The 24,993-nt window shown below is 38.0% G+C and overlaps 2 protein-coding genes across 17 annotated transcripts in view; one reads left to right on the plus strand and one right to left on the minus strand.

Moving 5' to 3' along the window:
* ACVR2A (activin A receptor type 2A) overlaps nt 1-20,357 on the plus strand; it is a 116,965-nt gene extending 96,608 nt beyond the window's left edge. For 2 of the 4 annotated variants that reach the window (XM_073305430.1, XM_073305431.1), the window contains 4 exons: nt 9,676-9,790; nt 11,078-11,216; nt 14,412-14,542; nt 16,429-20,357. In XM_073305430.1, coding sequence (XP_073161531.1) covers nt 9,676-9,790; nt 11,078-11,216; nt 14,412-14,542; nt 16,429-16,623 — 580 coding nt within the window. In that variant the 3' untranslated portion in view covers nt 16,624-20,357. Of the gene's footprint in view, nt 1-9,675; nt 9,791-11,077; nt 11,217-12,038; nt 14,543-16,428 lie in introns of those variants that run through there. The other 2 variants (XM_073305433.1, XM_073305432.1) reach the window with 2 other exon arrangements.
* Nucleotides 453-24,993, minus strand: part of ORC4 (origin recognition complex subunit 4) — a 407,571-nt gene continuing 383,030 nt past the window's right edge. For 10 of the 13 annotated variants that reach the window (XR_012154244.1, XR_012154242.1, XR_012154245.1 and 7 more), the window contains one exon: nt 23,965-24,053. Coding sequence is in view for 2 of the 13 variants with exons in the window: in XM_073305436.1 (XP_073161537.1) it covers nt 23,865-24,053 (189 nt within the window). In the remaining 11 variants the exon portion in view is untranslated. Of the gene's footprint in view, nt 15,476-17,504; nt 24,054-24,993 lie in introns of those variants that run through there. The other 3 variants (XR_012154238.1, XM_073305436.1, XM_073305435.1) reach the window with 3 other exon arrangements.

Raw genomic sequence — 24,993 nt, forward strand, 5'->3', positions numbered from 1 at the left:
CTAAAAATTTGAAAGTACAGAATTTCACAAAGTACCCCAAATTCCTTAACTATACTTCCTTTAGTGATATCAATTAACCTTGCATTTTTCCTCTTTATTGCCTGCTTTGTAATTTATTTCCTTTAATGCCTGCTTTGTAAGATGTATTTTGGGATCAGGAGCGTTTTTTTGTTTTTTTTTAAACTTGAGTGCACAGTTCATTACTTAAATTTTGAACAGTCACTATCCTTGTACAGTTTGTAGGTGGACTGCTGAAAATATGCATCACCATTGGTTTAATATCTCCCTTGTGTACACACTAGCTCCAAGTATGACCTGTAGATTGTCTGATATTATAGAAATGTAATCTAATTGGAACACTTTTTGTAGAAAGTAATGAGCACATCAAAGGATCAGGTCCCTATTTAGCAGTTGGAATGACTGCCCATATTATCCTATTTTATTAATCAGGAATTTGGAAAGTAGGCTTTTTGTGGAGTATGACAGTAACAGTTGGTGTCCTGGTCCATGACTAGGGATCTTAGGAACTACAGTAATAGAGATAATAAGGCTAAAGTTGGTACAACCACTTAATTTTATTTATATCAGTGGGACTACTCAAAGTGTGTGAAGTTAAGCATGTGCGTAAGGCTTTGCAGCATCTGGGCCCGATGTACTATGTACATATTGACATGAGTAATGTCTTAAACCAGGGTTTCCCAAACTCTTGAAAGTGATACCCTGGTTCAGGAAATAAAACCAATACCATCTCACTTCATGATGGTATGAAAGGGCTACACACTTTAATTTTTACATTTTCTGCTCTGCCATCCGCTTTGGGAAACATTGATATAGGTCTTCATCATGTATTTCCCCCTCCTTTCTCAAATGCTTTCAGCAGTGGAATAGTTGTATGTTGCTATTTAAAATATTAACGGGGCACCTGAATTAGCATCAACTTAAATGGGCAGTTCACACAACAGAGCTATTGTTTCAGACATTCTGGCCGATCGATGATTCTATCTCTGTTACAGATTACTTCACACTTTGAAGATTTTCCTTGCAACCTAAGATTGAATTTAAAATAAATAAATAAATAAAACCCACCACTCTGGAGAGCAAATGAGATATTAGTGTTCTCCTCAACTAGTCTTTTCCTAGTTGGCATGCTCCACGCTTTGGGGAAACATTTTGTCTTAAGAAGTTTCTTTTGGGTAAATAAGAATTTTCAAAATTGGTATATGTATTTAATATATAAAGATGCTATTTATTATCTTTATTTTGATATATTTTAATAAAAGTACTGAATCAGTTCAGTATATAAGCAGGACACATTTGTGCTGCTTTTGTGGGCCAATTAATACATGTCAAACTCGTACATTCTAATCTTTAGTGGTCCTATAAGGTTGTAGTATGTGGAGTTCTCTCTTTTGTTTGTCAGACTTAATTAGTGAGTTAAAGGAGAATGGAAAAATGATGATGATTGGTGATCCCTTGATTCCAGGATGATCTCTACCGTGGATTTACATATGGGCCCTGAGATGACTCAGGAGTTCAATTCTGGAACTGCAAATCCACCCGCAGTAGGTACAGACATTTTGTGGCAGGCCAGCAGCCTGCTGGGAGAAAGTTCTTTCTTTTTCCTTCCTCCTCTCTCTCCTTTCAGCTTTGAGACTAAGGCGCTTCTCCTTGAAGCAGGCCACTGTCTGATGGAGGATATGGTGCCATTGGGGTTGGTTGGTGGCTTGCTCTTCCCAGCTTGTGATGTCCACATCATTTTTCTTAAGATACACTTTGTGTGTCTTTGTAGCATTTCTTCTGACCATGGGTGAACTGAGAGTAGAGGACTTGTTTTGGAGGCAAGAGTCTGGCATCCGTACACAATGTTCAGCCCAGCGAAGTTGGTGCATGAGGATCATTGCTTCAATGCTGGTGATATTAGTTTCAGCGAGGATGCAGGCGTTAGTGCAGCAATCTTGCCACTTGATGTGAAGGATCTTCTGGAGGCATCTTTGGTGATACCTCTCCAAACTCTTGAGGTGCTGTCGATAGGTCACCCAGGTTTCTCATCTATAGAGGAGTGTAAGAATTGTCTTATAGACCTGGATCTTGGTGTCCTGCTGTAGGTCACGGTGCTTGAAAACGTGTCCGAGCAATTTCCCAAAGGAAGCACTTGAGGACTGGATCCTGTGCTGGAGCTCAGTGTTGATTTTTTGCATTTTGAGAAAGTTGGCTACCGAGCTAGTGGAAGTGCTCAACTGTCTCCAAAGTTTGACCCTCCAATGTTGATTTGTGGTGGGTCATGTGCAAGGCCTGAAGCAGGTTGATAGAACACTTCAGTCTTCTCAGTATTGATTGAGAGTCCTAGGGTTCGGTAAGCTTGTACAAGAAAATCCAGTATGGACTGAAGGTCATTCTCAGTGTGCGTGAGGATGACAGTCATCAGCATACTGAAGATCAGTAATGGACGCCCTGAAGACTTTAGACTTTGAGCGGAGATGTTTTTAAGGCCTGGCTTGACAAAGCCTTGGCTGGGATGATTTAGTTGGTGTTGGTCCTCCTTTGAGCAGGGAATTGGACTAGATGAGTTCCTGACATCTCTTCCAACCCTAATGTTCTATGATTCTATGTCGAAGATTAAAGAGCCGCCAATCCATTCTATATTGAATGTCAACTCCACTGGGGAGGTGATCTTTAACGAGGACCAAAATGACTGCTAAATAAATGGAAAACAGGGTTGGGGCAACAATGCATCTTTGCTTAACCCCAGTTTTGATTACGAAAGGTTCTATCTCAGGGCCATTACAGAGAACCGTGGCAGTCATCTGATCATGGAGAAGCCTTAGGACCTTAATGAAGTTTGGAGGGCAGCCGGATATGGCAAGCACCTTCCACAGAGCTTCGCGATTGACAGAGTCAAAGGCCTATGTCAAATCAATGAAAGCCAAGTACAGGTCCTGATTTTTGCTCCTGAGATTTTTCCTGGATTTGGCTTGCAACGTCAGTTGTCCCGTGGGATGGTCTTAAACCACACTGAGATTCCGGCAATATTTCCTCAGTAAGGGGAAGTAATCAGTTTAAGAGGATATGGGCAAGGATTTTCCCTGCTGTAGATAGCAAGGCAATGCCTCGATAGTTTCCACACTCCAACTTATCTGCTTACTTAAAGATTGTAACAATGTTAGCATTTCTTGAGTCTTCTGGAATCTTCTCATTATATCAGATATGAAGAAAAAGTGTTTGGAGCTTTCCTACCACTTCACCTCCAAATTTGTAGACTTCAGCTGGTATGCCATCTGGCCCTGTTGCCTTGTTGTTCTTAGTTTGTATAATGGCTCATGTTACTACTTCGGGGTGGGGAGAATCAGCAAGAGATTCTCTTTCATGTTTTGGAGATATGATTTGATATTGGCATCGGAGACGGTTGACTCACGGTTCAGGAGTAACTCAAAATGCTCCTTCCATCTGACTTTGATGGCTTCGCTGTCCTTAAAATACGTTGACCATCTTGGGTTCGGAGTGGTGTGGGTCCATGGGAGCATGGGCCATAAATGGCCCTTATTGCGTGAAAGAAACTCCTCATGTGGGAATATGATGACAATTACAAATAACCTTCTCCTTTCAGTCTGTCTATTTTCCTGTTATCTTCAGTGGATGTACTGCTTTGAAGTTGATTTTCTTTTATTAAAAAGTTTTAGCCTTTTTAAGACGCCAAAAGCAACCTAGATGCCTGCAAGGACATGCTGAAACAATAGCCTGTGGGCTGCAGAAGCCTTTTCAAAAGCAGGGGGGTTTGTTTGCCTCAAGCAAGTACCCTAACAATTATTATCCTCACAGCCTGAGTGCTATTTTTTTTTAAACTTTTCCAAAAGGAATGTACGATTTTAAACAGGTCCCATTTTGAAGAAATAAATAAAGTTCCTGGACTGTCACGGCAGCATTGAAAAAGAGAAAGGTAAAGAAAAGGAGGCTGAATTTTGAGGAGGGAAGAAATCTGCATTATAGTTTCCTGCAAATCAAATACTCCTAGAAAAGCAGTAGAAGGATACTTGAAAAGGGCAAAGGGGGATGTTTTAGTACCTACTTGCACAATATACATTTATGTTCAGTGTGCCCAATTTTTTTAACGCTAATAGCGTTATAATTGAGATTTTAATTACAGAAGAAAAATCTCCTTTTTCTGCTCCCACATCCACACAGAAATCACCACTTCTAGACTGAGAGCAAGCAAGAGAATTTTCAGCTTTAAAGGTTGTTTTTGCTCCTAGTTTTCAGAAAAATCATTAGCCTGGAAAAGGTCTGATAATAGAAGTATCTCTACCGAACCAGATGATAAGCTGATTTACATGATATGTTCTGGTGATCATGGTTGGTGGTGGTGTTATATTTTCTATTTTGCATATTTAAATAACTAAGGACACTATTCAGCTACTCAGCATGGTGTAATCCGTATCTGTAGCTATAGTGTAAAATGTTGTTTTAAATAACCTAAATGCATGTTTACACAAGCCCAAACGTACGTTTACCCTTCAAACAAAATAGGCAGTACCTCTCAGAAGTTTGATGAGTAGTGCTGGGAGCTGCAGGGAGTCTGTGCTGCTGAGTGAATAAGCAGCAATTTCCTCTATATGGCAATATTGTTCTGTAATCTTGGAGAATCTGGAGATTTGTAACAAGTGGCAGATGTAGTGAACCACTCTGAAGGTGGTCATATCATCTAAGTTGAACTGAGGCCTGATTTGATGTGGAATCATTCCTCCTTGGTAGGAGTTTGTGAAGCTTAAATAGAACTTTTAAGTTAAAGGTGCTGATTGTTTTGGAGAGGAGCTCACCTCTCCCCTCTGTAGGGAGTTGCAGTATCACTGTATTGATCGCTTAGTGGTGAATGAGCTGGAAGGAGCTCTTCCTTCAACTCTTTTGGGATTAGCAGAATGGCCCTAAAGACTGTGAGCTCTATTCCATGCTTCCCCCAAATGTGGGAGATTTAAAAGCATGTAGACATCCCCTTGGAGATGGTCTGCTCTCCTTCCCCCTCCTCCCCCGATTTGTCCTGTGTATCCTCATCTATTGTAGTCTAAATTAACTGAATTCTTCTATGAGAAGCAAACTCCTCTACTCGCCATCTGGGGTTTGGCTCACATGAGTTCTGATTTTCTTGATACTTTGAATTCTGAGGGAAGGAAAACCCTGGAAGTATCTTATCGACTAAGGATCTTATAGACAAGGATCTTGCAAATTTAGAATTTGTGAATAGCAGGAGCAATATCTGTGAACCTGTATCATCAGACTTGGTGAATTATGACCATCTTTCTTTTAATTATTCACAGATCCCATTGGTTTTCTTTGTTGAAACTTCTTATGGAGGCATTAGCAAGTATTAAGAGCTCTTTGAATGAAAAATTCTGTTGGGTGGATTATGAGAGGATTGGTCTAACCGGCAAGCTAGATGCCCCTCACTGCTAATTCAGATCTGGACAATGAAGAACCTAAAGTTATAGATGATTTCTCTCATACTGATGATAGGAATATACAGAGCTTTATTAGTGAGGTAAGGCTAAATTAAGAGAAATTGACACCTCTTATCATCATCGTCTTGCCTTGCCATACAGAAATCCTGTTTCTTGATTTAAATACTTCCGAGAATAATTCCCTATCGCTTAGAAATCCTCCAAATATGTCAGTATCGGAAAATGCCAAAAATGTGGCCCTCTGATACTCTACATAATTGGGCCTTGTGTTGATAGTAGTTTTGGTAGTTTTTTTCAGGGGGATTATATTCAGGCAGACAGCCCCTTACAGATATTGATTTAAATCCATTATAAATTGACAAGGTTCATTTGGTATTTACTATCTAACTTGATTAAGGCACCTTTATTTTTGAAATGCGCACGAGGTGGGAGATGGGTTTTTTTTTTATTGGCACATAGGTTCTAGAATTTGGAATTTGAGGAAACAGCTAAAGCTCTGAGGTGTCTTCATCTCTAGAGTAGAAAACACTCTTGCGAGATCCTTGCTCTATAGGACATTCTCAAAAATATATGGTATAATTCTTCGGATCTACTGAAAGAATCTGTTTTTTATTTATCTTATGAGAATATATCTCAGGATTTTACATCTACTTTCTAGAACTGTTTGTGCTATTTATTTAACTGGGTTGCCTAAGTTTGACCTTTCAGTCTTTTCTAGACCCACAAGCTTTACAATTCCCCGTCCCCAAAATAGTGTTATTTTTTATGGGAGCCTTGAGATAGACTTCCTTTACGTTCAAAATCTCCCACATAGATTACTTTTTAGAATACAGTGGTATTTGGAGATTAATCAAATTCTTGTAGTCAGGCTGTTGGGTGTGTTTCTTATGTCTGACTAGATTGTCCAGTTTCTTTCCCTGCACCCAGGAAGAGCTTTTGCCAGAACAATTTACATATTTTATCCTGAATTTGTGTGGTTATAAAAATAAGATGAATGATATGGATCTTTTCTTTTTTTTTTAATTTTTGGAAACTTTTGAATTTTAACAAGAAACATGGTTATTGAGTCTGAAATCATAATCTTTCTTGGGTTTGAATCCTTCAAGGAGGAAATTGATTGTCAATAAGGGGTCATATAGCTGGAGTACTTGCAACTTAGTTTCCTTATGCCTGAAATCCCAGGTTTTACCTTTGGAATCAAATTGTCAGGGCATTTAGGCTGTATTTTATTTTTTTCCTGATCTCCAAATTTTAGTATTAAATATTATTTTCCTCTCATTCTCCTCGTCTTATTGGAGTAATTGTGGGAGTGCCTGGATGAGCAAATTGATATAGCTTATCTAATTTTGGGAGGTTTTAATGCTCGAATAGGTCCTCCAACAAACTCCGTATCAGGGGAAGAAAACCCTGAGGAGATTTTTGAACTTCCCTCTCAACTCTAGAGATCAGGTAGTCATTGCTGGTCAAAAATTAAGGCTTTGTTACACAAGTTTAATCTGATACCTGTAAATGGAAAAAGTGTGGCAGATAGAGGTGGACAGTTTGCCTATATTTCATCAAATGGTGCTAGTAGTATTGATTATATAATTATCCCTATAATTAATTGGTCCTCCTTTAGGGATTTTTGTAAATTTTCTTGCCCAGGTAGTGACTGCCAACCTCTCTATAATTATGAATGATATGCCCTTTTTGGAGAGAGTTTTTATTTCCGATGGATGATGATGCTTTAATTGTCCCTTTGGAACAATGTGGCTGTAAAAGACTAAAATGGATTCCAGCCATTGATGACAAATTATCGAGGAGATTGGAGGACTGATGTTAGATTTTTCAGAGACCTAATTATTAAGTCTGAGAATTCCTCTCAGATTTGTGAATCATATGAATTCTGGTCAAGTCCTTACAGCCACTTTTCTCTAAACAAGTAGACTTTGGTTTTAATTATCCCAGAAATGCTTTCAAAGTTAAGCACACTTTGGTTTGATGTGGACTGCATGAAGGAAAAGTCTGCTGTTGCACATACAGTTAATAAGATCCCTCTCCTAATTTACTTCAGAATTTAGTAGCTGCCAGAAGAAGATATCAAGGTTTATTATGTAATAAAAACCAAAAATATCTGAGATCCTTATGGAACAATTCTGAAGCAGCAGCTAAAGCTAAAAATTATTCCATGTTTTGGAACATGGTGGCCTCAAGCCTTGGTAGATATACTCCAGATGAGAAACCCCATATTAATGATGAAGCCTGGATAGCGCATTCCAACCATTTTTTTTAACGCTTATTCTTCTGTAGTTGGTGCAATGAGAAATCCACTCTTTGATTTATAGACTCATAAGCATAAGGGACCACCGTAATCACCTGGTCTGATCATCTGCACATCACAGGCCATAGAACCTCATCCATCCACTCCTGTACTAGGCTCCTAACCTCAGACTGAGTTACTAGAGTCCTCGATATCATGATTTGAAGGGTTCAAGTTATGGAGAATCCACCATTTACTCTAGTCCATGTTCCGGAGGAAGGCCAAAAACACCAAAACAAAAAAACAAAAACCCAAGGTCTTTGCCAATCTGACCTCAAGGGGGAAAATTCCTTTCCAACTTCAAATAAGCCCTCAGAGTGTGGGCAAAACCTATCAGCCAGACACCTGGAAGAGAATTGACTGTAGTGACTCAGGGCCCTACCTGTCTAGTGTTCAGTCTTTGGCTGCTGGAGATATTTGCTAGTTGCAGATGGGCCGTGTACCATTGTAGGCAACCTCTTCATACCATCCCCTCCATAAACTTATCACTCTGTCCTTTGGTAAAGGACAATTAAATCCAGTCATTTATTGTAGCCCAACAATGGAAAAAAGTCGAGGGGAAGACTTTTTGCCTGCTGAAGTTATTCAGGAGAATCTTAATTGGTAATTTCCAGTCTTTGGCTAAATTATTTACTGTCATTAATCATCTTGGATGGATTCCATCTGGGTGGAAGTCTCATAGTTCCTATCGTTTAAAAAAGGACAAATAATCCTATTCCCTAAAGAATCCTCTTCATTCACCCTATTAGTCTGTGAGATGTGGCAAAGAAACTTACTCCAGATTCTTACTATCTCAGTTGAAATGGGCTTCAGAGGCTAATTTACTATACAAAGAGCAGTCCAGCTTTAAGGCTGATAGATCCACAATTGATTATTATGTTCATACATGATTTATAAATATACTGTGGTTAAGGAAACTAAATTATATGCTGCTTTCATAGAGTTAAAGATCGTATTTGAGTCTGTTAACTGAGACAAACTTTGGGTGAAATTAAGAAAGACAGGTACCAATCTAAGACTGTTATATATTTTGGAGGCTGTACACCAGAGCAATATGGCTGGGGTAAGAACTAAAGTATTGGAGTATGCCAGGGATGCCATCTAGCTAGCACCTTTTCTTTTAAATTTAAGTATTAATGATATGGTGGATGTTTTAAGAAAGAGCATTTCTCTCCACCCACACATTATGGGTAGATTTATCCTGGTGTTATGTGCCTGTTACATGACTTTGTGACAGAAGGCCTGTGCCGATTATCTTGTTTTTGTAATTCTTAAGACCTAGTTCTCAGTAAGATGAAGGTCATGATTTTTTGGGAAGAATCCTCTGAAAATTGAGTGGAAGATAGACTGCCACCTTGTAGAACAAGTATTTGCTTTTACTTATTTGGGCTATTGATCCCCATATCATAAAAACTTAAATCAAAAGGCTCTTATCTCTGCTCAAGGGGTTCTCTCCTTTATCCGTTTATGTGGCAGGAAGGGGCTGAATTTGAAGCACAATGTAGTATTTAAAAGTCAAGAAAGTGACCAGTAAGTACATTCTGTCCTGTTTATGCTGATACTTCCACATCAGATTTTCTTATTTTACAAATAAGATTTTCTTAAACCAGAAAGATAATAAATTCATAGTTAAAGAATTTGCTGTACTCAGTTTTTTAATTTATCACTGTTTTAAAAATATTTAAACAGCATGATTTGAAGGATGGACAGCCACACTTAGCATTCTGTCTCTTAGCTTTTGTTGTCATCCCTTTAATGTTGTTTAAATATACTTTTAGACCATAATTATGTTTTCAAATTATTGTGCATCGGCAAGATCCTTTGTTTTGTTGCATTTACACTTTTATTGTTAGACCTTTTAGATGTATTATTTGGGTAATTTTTTCTTTCTCTTCTCTCCTTCCCCCTCCACCCCCCCTTAATTTGAAGGGACATCAAAAGCAAGAATGTGCTGTTGAAAAACAACCTTACAGCTTGTATTGCTGATTTTGGTCTAGCTTTAAAGTTTGAGGCTGGAAAGTCTGCAGGTGACACACATGGACAGGTAAATTGATCTATATAAAAATGAAATAATATAATCATTGTTAGTAATTTAAGTTTGTAGCTTGGAAGGTATTTATTTACAAGGCGGTCACACACTTGGTTGCATCTGTAGGCTGAGCTTATTGCACAAATGAGGAGCTCTTTGCATCCCTCCAACCCCCCCGACTCCTCCCCCAACTTTGTGTGCCACTCACCCAACCCGATATCCTGCAACTCCCCCAATCTCCTTCCACCCAGGTGTATGTGTCCTCCATTCCAGGGTCCCCCATTCTCTCTGCCACGCCAGAGGCTTTATCTGTCTCCCATACTTGCACTCCATGTCAAGATCCCTCATTCTCCTCCCTGTGCTGGGGGGCTGAGCACTTGCTACTGGAAGGCATTAATGGGTGCCGTCAACCATAGACAATTAGAGGTCCTTGAAGCTGTGTTTTTTCTCAACAGATGGCAGAGGCTTCATGTGTGTGCCCCTTTTTGGTTTTCTGGTTTTCCCCTTAAATTAGTAGGATTCCAGCCATTGCTGCATAGAATGTTAACTGAAAATTCTGAAATGGATAAGATATGGTGTTCAAAAGCTATTATATTACAGGCACAGAAATGCTCTCATGTTCTGTTTAAGGCCTTCACAATCTCAGCCAATTAAAACTCAGGACAAAAGCCCTGTGGAAAGGGCTTAAAATTGTGAATGGTGCCTTGTCTTGACCCTTCGTACTAAAATGAGTTTTAACCAGAAGAAATATAGCTTTCTTTTTAGATCTAATTCAGTAAATCACTTGATGTGATGTTTCAATTTCATAATTGATCATGGCCAACTAATACAATTCTATCTGAAGATCTTCCTTTCTTCAGAGTCATCTGCCTTCCTACCTGCTGCCTTGGAGAATTTACTTAGAGGATTCTGTGTGTGACACCTTTGATATTAATTGCAGAGAAAGTCACGGTCTTTAGCAACCAGGAGGAAAATAAGATACAAGAGAGGATAGGGAAAGACCAGGTCTGCTGAAGGAAAATTTAATGTAGAACTTATTTATTAACACATATGCAGACTTTTATGCATTCTGGAAATCCACTTTGGGAGCCCAATCGATCCAGGTGTTGAGCATCCTTAACCTCTCTAAGGGAGTTGAGGGCATGCAGCACCTTGCTAGATTGTGTCCAAAGTAAAGGCAGTGATGACAACTGATTTTTTTAATGGGGGGGGGGAATTGTACAGTAAGATCAATCTGTCTTTTTGTGCATTGTGAAATAAACGATTTAGTGCAAACACTTTATGCTTGAATGTCTTTAAAAGGTTGGTACACGAAGGTATATGGCTCCCGAGGTACTAGAAGGTGCGATAAACTTCCAAAGGGATGCATTTCTGAGAATAGATATGTATGCCATGGGATTAGTCCTGTGGGAACTGGCATCCCGATGTACTGCGTCAGATGGTAAGCAAAGTGTTTAATTTATAAAAATACATAGTTGATACTGCAGTACTTTAAAGCTTTGAATCAGCTGTGGGGGGTGGGGAGGGGGAGTCAGGGATGGGGAGTCATGTGTATGTCTGTCTGTCTTTTCTTTTAAGCTCTGAATTTCCCAGGCTAAAAATGGTTGATTTTGTAGGATACATGCAACATCACTGTAATATGTATTACCCTACATTACTGATATGTATCTCAGTCTTAATAAATCCGTTTTAACATATCTTTTGTCTGAATTTCTTCTTTTTTAAAGCATACATGAATCCTAAACAAGAATTTCAAAGAGAATCTCCTATGTGATATTTCTAATAGATCACATTACTCTCTGGCTATTTTATGCCCCTTTTTAGCCAGATCATGCTGGCCAGTTAAACGGGTTTACAACTACTTTATATTGCCAGACCAGCACAAAGCAGCTGCTGAACACCCCAGTTTTCCCCTCACTCCTATTCCTTACCTTTCCTTGTGCACACACGTTCCCCCTCCCTCTTGTCTTCCACAGTCCACTGTGCACAAATTCTAACTTTATTTCCCTCCTGCACCCTTCTGTTCCTCTGCACACACTTTGTGCTGGCTCTTGCCCCTATACCATTTTGTCCTCTGAATAGATAAGGGGCAACAAGTAGTTTTTGTAAAGAACATTTAATCCTAAATATTTTAACCTTTTGTTGTTTTTTCCATATTGGAAAGCTTGTCCCTCAGTGTACACTGGTGCATGAAATTTTCTTGAGAAACTTATGGAGAATTGCCCTCTCAAAATGGCCACTGCCTCTGTTTTATTCACAATAGGAATGAAGCCAAGCTCCTTGCAGGGAAGATGGTATTCCCTTGATGCAGTCAGAAGTCAGAGGGGAACACTGAGGAGCAGATGAATGGCAATAAGAGACAGCAGCTATTTTTCAAGAGGGCAGTTCTTCATGTAACTCCTTGAAAATTATCCTTCAGGTTAACCTGAAGCAGGAACTTTCAGTTATGAAGAGTAACACCAAAATGTCCATTTAAACTAATTTTTTTTTCAAATGTATTTCAGCAAATTTTAATTATATGGGAAGTTTGAAGAGTCAGTGTTGTTCCATTAAGATATTAGGGGAACAAAATAAAGGTCTGATAGGGTGCCAAATTTCTTAACCTATTTTTAAACTTAATTTAAATTCATAAACTAACCAATTTACTTGTGAATTCTCACAAGTCATTGTTTACTCAAAGATGTAACTTTGGAGAGGATATGGTGTAATTTTCATATTTAACAGAGGAATTCCTGCTCTTGCATGTAAAATTTCTCAGCCTTAATTATGGAGTCATAATTGGTACTTCCTTAATTTAAGTTAGGAGGAATTTTGTCTATTCATCTAACCTCTATCTGTCCATCCTTCATATATTGTAAGAACTTTGAGCCAGGGTAACTTCTTTCTTATGAGCTGGGTGCGTTCCAGACAGATGTTTGTTAATTTAGTACCTAGTTCATAATAAATAATCTTTTCTAAAAAGTCATCAGAAGTGACTTCAGTACATACAAGGAACAAATCCTGCACCCTAGGATGGAGCATGCTTAGTCATTGCATTGCATGCACAGTCTGATCACATGTAAGAGTTGAGGGGCTGGAGTATTCTCAATACAGACAATGTTCAGAGAATTTACTAACCAGATTCTAAGTCTCGACTGAGGATGTGCAAATTGCATTTTTTTCCAAAGTCTGATTATTTGGATAAATAAGTTTTGTGGGTTTTTTGGCTTTTGTTTTTTCAAAAGATAAGCAGAAAGTATATTTCTGACAGCATGGCTATCCTCCATGCCCCCACCCCCCTCAGGTCAGATACCAAGACCCTGTTCCGAAGGAAAATTTTTTTTCTCTAATCTTGTTCTCAGAAATGGCTAAACCATTTTTCTGAAATTTTCCTCAAAAAATTTAGCCAGAGACACACGCTTGATATAGACAAATTCAGCCTGAATGATTTAAGTTTGGCAAAGTTTTATAAGTAGAGTTGTTCAGGCAATTTTTTGACAAAATGCTTTGTCAAAGAGAGCAGATTTTTCCAAACCAAAATTTCTAAGAGGAAAAAGGGGTTTCAACAAAATTTTCACTTTGAAGCCATTTTGAAAAATAAGTTTCAAAATTCTTAATCTTTTGATATTTTCTAAAAAATTCCAGTTTTGGGGTTCAGTATAACTTTATTTCAAAATCTAAGCTAATCATTATTTTACAGGTTAATCAGAATGAAAGATTACACAATTATAATACCAAAACTTTTGGATGGACCCAGAGCAGGTGGTGGGTTTTGTTGGTGGGAATTTTTTTTGTTTTTTGGTTTTTGTTTTGGTTTGTGAAAATTCGTGATTATGATTTTGTCAATATTTGGAACAGGAAATTTTGTTGACATCCTGAAAATTGTCGTAGGACCAGAAAAACATTTTCTTCCTAGCTTTATAAGTAAATGGAAACAGGGTCTTAAAATGGGAAGTGTTGGTCAACCCTAACTGTAGGTATGACTACCTGTACTCTGTGTAATGCCAAGTTCATTTGTATACTGCAAACTTCTGCTGACATATCTATGTTAGTTAGCTGTGTGAAAAGGTACGATCCCTAACCGACAGTTGTGCTGCCAGATGTCCTTAGGGTAGACATAGTAACACTGGTAAGAATACCCTTGTTCCATTGTGGGAGGGGAAAGGATAGACTAGAATAAGCTCCATATAAGCTGCGTGTACACTACAAAAGCTTCGCTGGTATAGTGTACTTGCAAAATGCTCTTACTGTAGGCTCTGAGTTTTAGTGGTGGCCCTACAGAGGTTACATTACAACCTGTTTTTGCACCTTAAATTTTTATTCTGTGCTTTTTTGTCGCTGTTTTTTTTTCCTGGATATCTTTTTACAATCTAGGTGCCCTTTGCCTTCAGCTTGAAGCGGATAAGTTGCTATTAATGTAACTTCATGAGTTGAATGGTAGTTTTTTTTAAGAACATGGCCACTCTCTTGATATGTAGTCTAGCATTCATTGCTTCTCAGGCTTCTCACATGGCAGCATTGCTTGTTGCCACTTTGGCATCATATGAGTTTTTCATGGCAATAGTGAGTAAATGGCTGTACAGTATTTTGACATACTTATTAAATTTGTGATGTGGTAATTGTCTGAAAAGCAAAATTTATTTTTTATTAAATATAGGACCAGTGGATGAGTACATGTTGCCATTTGAAGAGGAAATTGGCCAGCATCCATCCCTTGAAGACATGCAGGAAGTTGTAGTGCACAAAAAGAAGAGGCCTGTTTTAAGAGAGTGCTGGCAGAAACATGCTGTAAGTAGTAAAATAACCAAGTTCTGAAAGTGTTATTGTGCTTGAACTGTGAAACTTGAATGAAAGGATATTTTGATTTAATTCTTATCTGTGGACATTTTTTCTTCTGATACAGTATTTTTATATAATTAGCTCGATTGAAAAATTAATAAACTGTATACCAATATGCTTTATAGTACTTTGTTTTTAAATGCAGTGCTCATACCAAAGGATTCCAAAGTACTTCATAAAAGTTTTAAACTTCCTTGGTGGGTGAAGTGACTCTTCAATTTTAGTCTTAAGCAGTTCTGTTATATTTTTTTCATATAAAGATTCTTATTTATACTCTTCACTCATTACTTAAATGATGCCACCTCCCCGGGGGTAATTTGGTAGTTGCCTTTAATATCACAGCAATAATCTCAGAAAGGTAAAGAGTGCTTGAAACTTCAGGGATAACTTAGGTAGGCAGAATGAATTGCCTGCATTTGGGTTTGGGCTAGATATTGAGTGATGCCACTACTTTTGGAAAAAGCAGCATGTCATTTTCAGAATTCTGACTATTTTTTTTGTCTCCTCTAAAAATCAGCACCTCTCACAGCATGCTTCTCCCTAATAGCAGGCTAGGGTATTAACTCCATGATGACTTGAAAAGTAAGCATGCATCCACTGTCTGACTGTTAACACCCTGGCTTGAACCCTTATTTTCCTTGGAGTTATTTTGTTCAAATTTTGAACAGGACCAGTAGTTCTTAAAGATCTCATGATATTTTAAGATGGCAAAGTTGCTATATATATTGAGGAAAATCAATCATTCTGTACTCAGGGCAGGGTTTAAGTGCTTTGATGTGAATAAGGCATGGACAAACCTCAGTTCTGGCATTTCCAAATTTCTGAGTTCTTGACTTTGCCATCCTTAACATTCTTTTAATGTAGCTTTCTTCATGTAATGTCCTGAAAAAACCAAATGTGATCATGCAGAACCATATTAACCTCAGCATAGTTCATCAGCAGAGTTAGGACCTTTAGATTCATAGCACAGATCTCCTGGAACCTTAGCTGAGAGTAACTTGTAGCCGGACTAGGTTGTTACCCTCTGTTCCAGCCGCTACAGGAGGATGAAACAAACACTTTTGTTAGTGGACGTCGCAGCGATTTGCTAGACAGCATGGAAATGTTGAGACTCTGGTATCCTGGGGTCTGTTTCAGATTCTGGAGAAGTTTAAGTGATTACAAGACTGTTCCACCCAGTCATCTTTCTACACTTGTGCCCTCCTTCTGGTCTGTGTCGTACCCTTCTCACCCCTCTGCATTCCATTTAGGTTGGTTATGTCTCCATGCTGCTCCAGCAAGCGCATTGAGAGCATGGGAGAAACAGTCTCTTTGCACTGTTTTGGTATCACAGCAGCTCCCAGGCTGCAGGAATTGGAGGAAAAGTCCTGCTTAGTCACTCTGTGAGGATGGTTCATGCGCTGTCCATTTGACATATAGGAGCTGTGAGGGGATGGAGCATAGTCAGTGCAGACAGTCTTTATTAGAGGCTTGCAATGAAATTCACCAAACTTCTACTGAACATGTGTGACCCGCCCCCCCCGCCTTGCCCAATTTAAGTACCTGCTTCAAAACATGGAGGTGCTAGAACCTCTCAGATGTAAGATTTAGTCAACATGGATAAATCAACATATTTTGCCTAACTTCAATCTGAATCAGTTGAACTGATTTAGCTGAAACATTCTGGCAAAAAAAAAAAAAAAAAAAAAAAATCTGAGGCAGACAACTGGCATAGAATATTTCAGCTTGAGTGGTTTAAGTTTGGTAAAATTATAACCAGCTGAAAACAGGGTCTTATAATGAAAGTATAAGGCAACTCAGTTACCAGCTCCACTTATATATTACTTTTTCTTTAGGGAATGGCAATGCTCTGTGAAACAATAGAAGAATGTTGGGATCATGATGCAGAAGCCAGGTTATCAGCTGGTTGCGTAGAAGAACGGATTATTCAGATGCAAAGACTGACTAATATTATAACAACAGAGGACATTGTGACAGTGGTCACAATGGTGACAAACGTTGACTTTCCTCCCAAAGAATCCAGTCTATGATAGTTGCACTGGTTGTGTGTTCTGACCAACAGGACTCTGAACTGGAGCTGCTAAAGCTAATGAGACTGCTTACGGTTGTTACTTTCTGTGTGAAAAGAGGAATGGTAAGTTTTTTTTGGGAATGTCAATAAGGAGACTTTTTTTCCAAACATGAATACATGAGACTCTACTGCATTCCCATCCTGAAGGACATTGACCTGAGAAGTGGCAAAATGTTAAGGAACTTAAATAAATGAAGAATATGGACCTATCTGGGCTAATCAAGTGTTTTAAAAACTGACATCAGATTTCTTAATATCTGTCAGAAGAGACTAATTCCTTAAATGAACTACTGCTATTTTTTTTTTAAATCAAACATTTCATTTCAGATTTAAAAAAAGGGTAACTTGTTTTTATTGCATTTGCTGTTGTGTTTATATAAATGACTATTGTAATGCCAATATGACACAGCTTGTGAATGTTTAGTGTGCTGCTGTTATATGTACATAAACAAAAGTAATCAAGTGGGATATAGCAAAGAGGCTTCCAAGCATTACTTCAACCTCCCTCAACAAGGTATACCTCAGTTCCACGTCTGCTAAATTATGAGATTGACAACACTAACAATTTGAATAATAAATTGATCCATGTTTTGTAAATGCTGTATTACAAATTCACTGTTATTTAAAAAAGGGTAAGCTATGCTTCATGCCAAGAGTAAATGGCCATTCCTAAAGCAGTGTTTTTAGACCTTTCTTGTGCTAGCTTGTGTATAAAAGTGCTGGGTTTGAAACAAAACTTTCTTTCTGTTTTAGTTTAAAGCTTTTATCTCACATTCAGTTCCCAAAATAGTGCATACATTTTATTTTTACTAAGTACTATTTAGGTTTGCTGTGTCTGAGGAATATTTGAAATTTTAAGCATGACTTTTTTTTTTTAATTTTATGTGAGCTATGACACTGGAAAGCTCTTAATTCTTATTCTTTCTAAAGAAGGCTTTTTCCTATTTATGTATGTAAAAAGTTCTGCATAGTGTATTTTGTTTCACTAACAGTGTGCAGTGTGTTCTGTATCACTGTTTCAGGATCACCTCAGGAAGCTTAATTACCCAGAACTCCTCACTCTCTCTGCTTTGAGATTTGCAACTTCTCTACACTTAAGCTTGGTGCCATCTTGTTAGAGTGATATTTGATGTCTGTGATGCATAGGTTCATCCTGGAGTGATGTTAAAAATGATAGCTACAGACTTCCGATGTAACTGCTTAAAAATATTCAGGGATAACTTTAGTTATTATGCTATAATTTCAAATATGCAATGACTATTTAGAGGTAACGAATACCAACATAGGTAGCACAGTCTAGCAAAAAATAATAATAAAATTACTTTCACAGCTGACTCCAACATTTATTTTAGGGTTTAGGAGATCATGCCTTATATACTATGTAACATAAAAAACCTGAATTGACCGTAGGTGCCAAAGTCTTTTCAAAATTAATATTACACTAGTTATTTGATCCTTTACATTTATACAGATCAAAGTAAAAAATTTAACTTTCTAAAATACTCAAGTACTGAACCAACAATAGCCAGTATTATGCTATGTATTTTGTCAGATCCTTTTTTTTAAATCATGCATTATTAGATTTTTAAGGAAGTTTTTAATGTCACAATCAGGAGCTCACTGTGAATGTTATCTTTAAACAGTTATTTGTAAAACCACAGAATACACTCAATTTTACATATAATATGCACTTAATCTCTGGGAACAATAAAATTATTTATAAACAAGATCTAGGTCACCATATTCTAAGCAGGGAGGGGGAAGAAGGGTAATAGCAACATTGTTCATGCGTAACATACCACTCAATACTGCTCTGCTTGCTGTTTGTCACTCTTATTCCTAGGGTTTCATGGTAGCCATAAGAATCCCTGCTTTAATGGGTTATTGGTACTGGTAGGGCAACTTGCTCATTTTGTTTATAAAACAAACTATTCATGCACCCATTTTCTTGATCTGGATTTTTATTTTGCTTCCACCTTCAGTGCAGGGATAAAATATCTTAAACATACATCAAGTGATCATGGCTAAAGAGATTAGAACAAAACCAGTCATATTTTACTGAAAAACTTGTATTGCTCTTTGAAGTTTAAACCCCAACACTGGCAAAAGTAGAAGGAACAGCATGGATGATAAAAAGATCAGTTATTCAAGATTCAATGCAGAAGTCATACCTAGCTAAGGACATGTCAGTGTCAGCTGCCTCCATGCATGATCCTTGAACTTCTGTTGGTATGGGCCCTGGTGGCCAGGCTGTTTGGGGGCTCCTTGGTGTTGTTAGTGCACTTCGTGTTTGCAAGTGATGTAGGTGAATCGCAAAGCCTGACAATTTAATGGGATGATATTTATTTTCATAGAAATCCCCACAGGTGTGAATATTGTACTAACTGTATTTTCTGATGTTTCTTTTTAACAGCATAGTATAGTATCACACTGAAAAGGATGTTCATGGTAAAAGTGTTTTTATAATTGGTGAAATAACTAAACTTGTGAGCTGTTCTTATACATAAGACTTCTGTTTTGCAGGGCATTTTAACCTATGTGTGTTCCACTTATAGAACAGTAAATATAGATGTAAGTTAAAATGCTTGAGCCAGACTCATGAATGAGGATAAGAATAAATAAGAACTAAGCTAGTGAAAATATTCTGGCATTACTTACTAGCAGAAGTAGTGACCATTGTCCCTCTTTGTACTTACAGCATGTGTGGTGGTGTATATGTACATGTATGGTCTATTCCAGTGGTTCACCCTGTATTTTGGCTTGTGAAGAAAAGTCAGTCCCTTGGCTCTCACTTCCAACTTGTTGGCTTTGCCTGTCTATTTAAATGATTGCTGTATAACTGCCACAGGACTGATGGATTAGCCAGTTTTTGGCTTTACTGGAAGTCCAAGCCCTGCATTTTTTTTTAAGTTTGTGTTAGCTACAAGGAAATTTTTATATCACATGATGCATGACTACTTTGTACACCTACTACTACATGTACCTTAGCATTTCAGAAGAAACTGTCTCAGTTCTTGGAGTTCCTGAACTAGCACTGTCATTCATGGTGACGTTCTGAAACTATAAATCAGGATTGAAATTCACCACTTTCTGTCTTCTATTTGAAATAGCAAAATTCATGTAGAGTAGCTTTTAAAGAGTCTTGGAATTCCAGCTAAAATGTAAGCAGAAACAGGAGTGAATATTCCTTGTTCATACTAGGTTTCAACAGAATTGCTGATTGTAGTTTAACAAGTGGGATTACCAGTTTGACTGATCTTTTTCCAATTTCTCTTTTTAACTTCTAATGCATTTATTTTTATTAGGAACATTTGGTACAAAATGCAGAAAGCTATATGCAGTTTATGGGCAAAATGACACAAGTAGCATCCTTGATGGAACATCATTTACCTCAGATATTCAACCAGCAGTACTTTTTTTTTTTTTTTTTTTAAAAAGCAGTCTCAGTTCATATATTATTCGTTACCTCTCAAGATATTGGTAAGCAATTATTTTAGCTTTACTCTCTGTATTTGTCTGTTTTGGGCACAGGTTGTTGTACTACTGTCAGATTATACTTGCTATTTTTCTGCAAGTATCAAAAACAAAAACTACAGCCCAGGATAAAAGTGATTGTTAAATATTGTACAAATAAAACATGTATGCTCTTTCTGCCCCACCCCAAAAGTTAAATAAAAAAAAGTGACTACTGTATGACTTGCATATGCCTTTTTTCAACTTTTCATATCTTCTCCAGGAAAAAAATAGATCTAGGTAGCATTTTGTGTTGACACTTCACCTTCAGAAACCTTGCAGCTTGAAAAAGGTTAAAAAGGAAGGAAAACTTCTTCTCCCCCTTTTTTTGCAACATTACAATGGAGAAGTGGAGCAGAGGCAGACTCTTATCTCTTGCATTTCTGATGTAGAAGGTAATCATTCCCATGCATTAGTTACCATTCTTTCCTGACAGGAAGGATGAGGGGGAACTGTGGTTAACAAATATCCTGGTAGAATTCGCTCCAGAAGACTGCTAGGCATTTTTTCCCCCGCATGAGTAAGAGCTGAGTTCCAGAACTGAACCCAAGTATTGTGTATATAAGTGAAGAGCACTTGTCCTAGGATGCTAGGTCAGCAGAAAGTAGGTAATGCCTTTTACTACAGTTGCTTTTGATATTCTTTGATTATACCTTTCTATCCACAAATTTGGGTTTTACTGCCCCTCCCCAGATAGGCAGCAACAATAAAAAAAAAAATAGCACCAAAGAAGTGTTTTTCTTTCAAGAGGCAACTTCTGGTATGGTACTCTTCCATCAGCCTAAACCATGGGAAAACCGGCTGGAAAAGGTAAGTGTCTTATGTACCACCTGACAATTGTTTATCACCATTTCCCTTTTCTGGCAACTTTATGTGAAGGCCAGGGGCACCAGCTGTTCTGCTTTTGTCAGATTATTTCCACTCATTGGTAGAAAACTGCAGAGCTGATAATTTGTAGGAGTGATGGTGCACTACAGCTAGTGATGGAGTGGCCCTGTGATTAATGATACTGGAAAGAGTTGCATCTTTCTTTCTGCAAGTACTATCACCTGTAACTTCCATAGCTATTCTTTAGAAAGGATTTCAGACTATAGAGAAATTGAAGCTCTTTATAAGGGAATAACTAATCCTTACTTAGAATGGATGATAAATGTTGTTCAAATTGAAAATTTCTAACTGATGTTAAATGATCATTCTGGTGGTTACTAGAGCTTTCCTGCTGTCTAGGAACCAAATAAACTATCTTCAAGTCTCTGGCCTCCTGATGATAGGTTTAAAGAGTATGGCTCTATTTAGTAATTTTATAGTGACTCATACCTTAACTCATCTTATGTAAATTGTATGCATACAAAAATGTACATGGTTGCATGCTTGTAGTTAAATCCAAACAGAATACTGTCAACTTTTGTCTGAAAATGCCAAATGTGAGAACACACAATCTAATCAAGTGCCAAATCTTATTTTGCACATGGCCTTAAATCTAGCACTGAATGTCTTCCCCTACCCCCACCAGACCCCAAATGCTTGGGGCTTTTTGAGGTGAATACCAGCAGTAGACCAGTAGGAACTGTTTATACCCAAATGGATAAGAGATCCAAAAGGTAAAAATTCTGACCTTTTTTCCCCCCCTTTTGTAAGGTGTAGGCTACCTTCATCCAGGACTTCCATGCCTCTCAGCTCCCTGATTCCTTATACCTGATTGATTCCCAGTTGAAAATGTCCAAAGCTGAACATTTTGAAATAATTGTAAAGGGATTTCATGTGTCTGCAAGGTCCACACCCTACCAGTGTAGCAGTGCTGCAACTTTTCAAGTCATGCTATTGTGTATACACTAGGTTTTATTGAAAAAACAAAAAAGCCCCCAAACTCTAATCTTTGACACACAAAAGTACCCTTCCTTAAAATATTCTTTTAAAAAAAAAAAATCACTGACCCTTTACTATATACTTCTGAGGGAATTCTGTGCCAAAAAAAATTCTGCAAATTGTACTTGTCAAAGGTAGAGATTCCAGCATAGCACAGGAGAGCAGAGGCCAGTGGCTGCACAGAGGTGGGGGGATTGCTCTGCAGCCCACAGGACTTAACAGTGAGATGGTACCTGACCCTGCAACAGTGAAAGGGCTTGGCCTGTGCCAGAAGCAACATAGGGCCCCAACCCTCCATGCCAGGCACACCCTGAGGGTCTAGGTGTGGGGTGAGATGGTTCTGGGTGTGGAGCTCAGTGGGGGATCTGGATTCACAGGGGTGTGGTGGTGGGGGTTCAAGATGCAGGAGCTGTGGGATTTAGGGGAATCAAGGTGACTAGGGCTCCTCCACTGAAGTGAGCTGTAGCTCACAAAAGCTTATGCTCGAATAAATTTGTTAGTCTCTAAGGTGTCCCAATACTCCTTTTCTTTTTGCGAATTCAGACTAAAACAGCTGCTACACTGAAACCTGAAGTTCCTTGAGAGCTACAGAATCTAGAATTTTCTTAAAGTTGGTGGCTCTTGATTTTTGCAAAAGGATTTAGAAACAATAGTGATATAAAATTATTCAGGATTTATGGCAGAGTTCATAAACTAGCCAGCTCTTGATGGACTATACAGATCTTTTCAAATTAGAGGGAATAATTCTTTAGCTTATGCCCTGTACCTGCAAGCTAGAATTAGTCACAAGCAATAGCTGTAAATCATACAAAGTGGTCATAATGTAGTGCTGGACCAGAGATGTTAAGGCACATCCTTTCTAGGGGGTGTTTAAATTTAAACATTGGGGTGTTCTGTAAGATCTCTGGCAGTAGCAGGTGTCTGATACTGAGTCACCTTAACAGATTTCAGTTTGAAACTGGACTTCACCGACCTTGGCTTTTTTTAAAATTTGGACCTGGGTAATACTGGTATGCATTCTTAACACTAAGGGGAGTTATTGTGGATTGATAGTTAAAACACTTAACTGCCTGACCAACCAGCAGCTTGCTTCTGTGGAAGGTAGACAGCAGTCTTAGTGCTTTTATCCATCAGTTCCATTTTCACTAACACCCTGGCACCAAATGCTTTTTCTTAAGTTCTAGGTCAAATCACCCTATTTTCCTACCTCAGTGGAAAGGAAGACAGTCCTTACTAGCCTCTGATCCCCCCAGAAAAGTCCTTTTAAATTTTATACGCTGGGAAATTCCATCAATTTGTCCCTCTTGAGCAAAGTATCACAGTAACAGGATGTACAATTATTCTTACGTTGCTGAGCTGATAACTGTAAAAGATTTAATATATATTGCAGGGGAATATCAACTTCAAATTTTATTCAACTCAGCATTAGGATCAATGTGTAAGTCTAAACTGGTGGGTTTCTTTCCTGTAGTTTAACCAAAAATCCCACTTGGCGCTAGCCAAACATCCGACCAACAGATTCCTGAAGAAAACCTAAATCCAGCTGCACTATGGCCATGAACAGAGAAGTGTTTTTAACTGAAGACTGGAAATAGTGTTTTAATGTGAGACTGGTGTTTAAACTCCCTGAACAAGGCACTGTAAACATCATTTTCTTGACTTTATTTTCAATATCATGGAACACTTCAGAAAAGTACACCATATTTAAAAAAACACATGCTCTTAATGTCAAGTGAATGAGCAGTATCCACTGAAATTATGCTGAGTCAACCCAACTTATTGTATTTCACCTTAATGTGGTTTTAATAAGCTTCAGAAAGTTCACAGCCAACTCAATGAGGATGTTGCCCACTGTTTCACATCTGTTGGGCAGTTTGGATACACCTGCAAAGCATCCATTATTTGATTATTGTCCAAAAGTAGCTTCATTAGTAGGTATTCTCTCTGAGCACGCACAGACAGTCCTTCTATTGGTTTTATTAACTCTAGTTGTAGCAAGTGTTCAAAAGCCTAAAGAAAAAAACAAGCAAGTCTGGGGTAAGTCAAACATTTTACAGTAGCAGAAGCAGCAACTACTATAGACAAATACAGCTGCTTGTACTCCTCCGTTACTCAAATGCCCTGTTCTTGCAAAAACTAAGTTTTCTGGGCTTGATATACTAACTGGGATTTTTCAAAAAGCCTGAGCAGGATACACTAAAGGTATTCTCACTGGCTGAATGAATTTTGTTCATTGACTTTCTTTCTAGGATCAAGACAAGTTTGAAAAAGTCGTTTATTAGTTTTGAGCATGTCATTTTTGCAATACCTCACCCACAGTAAGTACAGAATATATAGCCTTCAGTCACTGTTTAGTAACTTGTAGAGTAATGAAATTACTTGATTTTTGTTCAGTTTAACCAAGACAAACTTATGTAAGATTGAATAGTGAGCTGTCAGTTGCTGGGGCTCATCTGGGAGTGGAAAATTGAAAAGGGTGGTCCATCTTGAACTCTAGGCCATGAGTAGTATTTAAATTATAAAATCTAATGAAAAATTCAAACTTGTATATATCTCAGATTTAAACCAACCCAGGCCCAATTGATATAATTTACAAAATTAAAGGAATAAACCAGATACTAGAGTTTAAAGCATACAATGTATCATTAAACTGAAAACAATAATTTCTTAATTTCTAGAGTGTCTGGCATAATTCAGTGTAAGGAAGGAGATTCTATGCTTAAAAATTGAACTCTGCATTTCCTGACTTGTTTGATTTCTCAAACTTGAATGGCAATAGCTAGATTTTCATGATAGACTACAGGGGTGGTACAGATGCCTTTCGGTCTGGGGCAGTTATATTTCCCCAAGAGCAGCAGCAAATGGATGAATCAATTGTGAAGGTTATCCTACATAAGTCACTTATTCACCACAACTTACAAGAATTATTTCAGAAATATTTAACCCTATA

The sequence above is a fragment of the Lepidochelys kempii genome, chromosome 11, assembly GCF_965140265.1.
Source record: "Lepidochelys kempii isolate rLepKem1 chromosome 11, rLepKem1.hap2, whole genome shotgun sequence".
Taxonomy (NCBI): Eukaryota; Metazoa; Chordata; order Testudines; family Cheloniidae; genus Lepidochelys; species Lepidochelys kempii.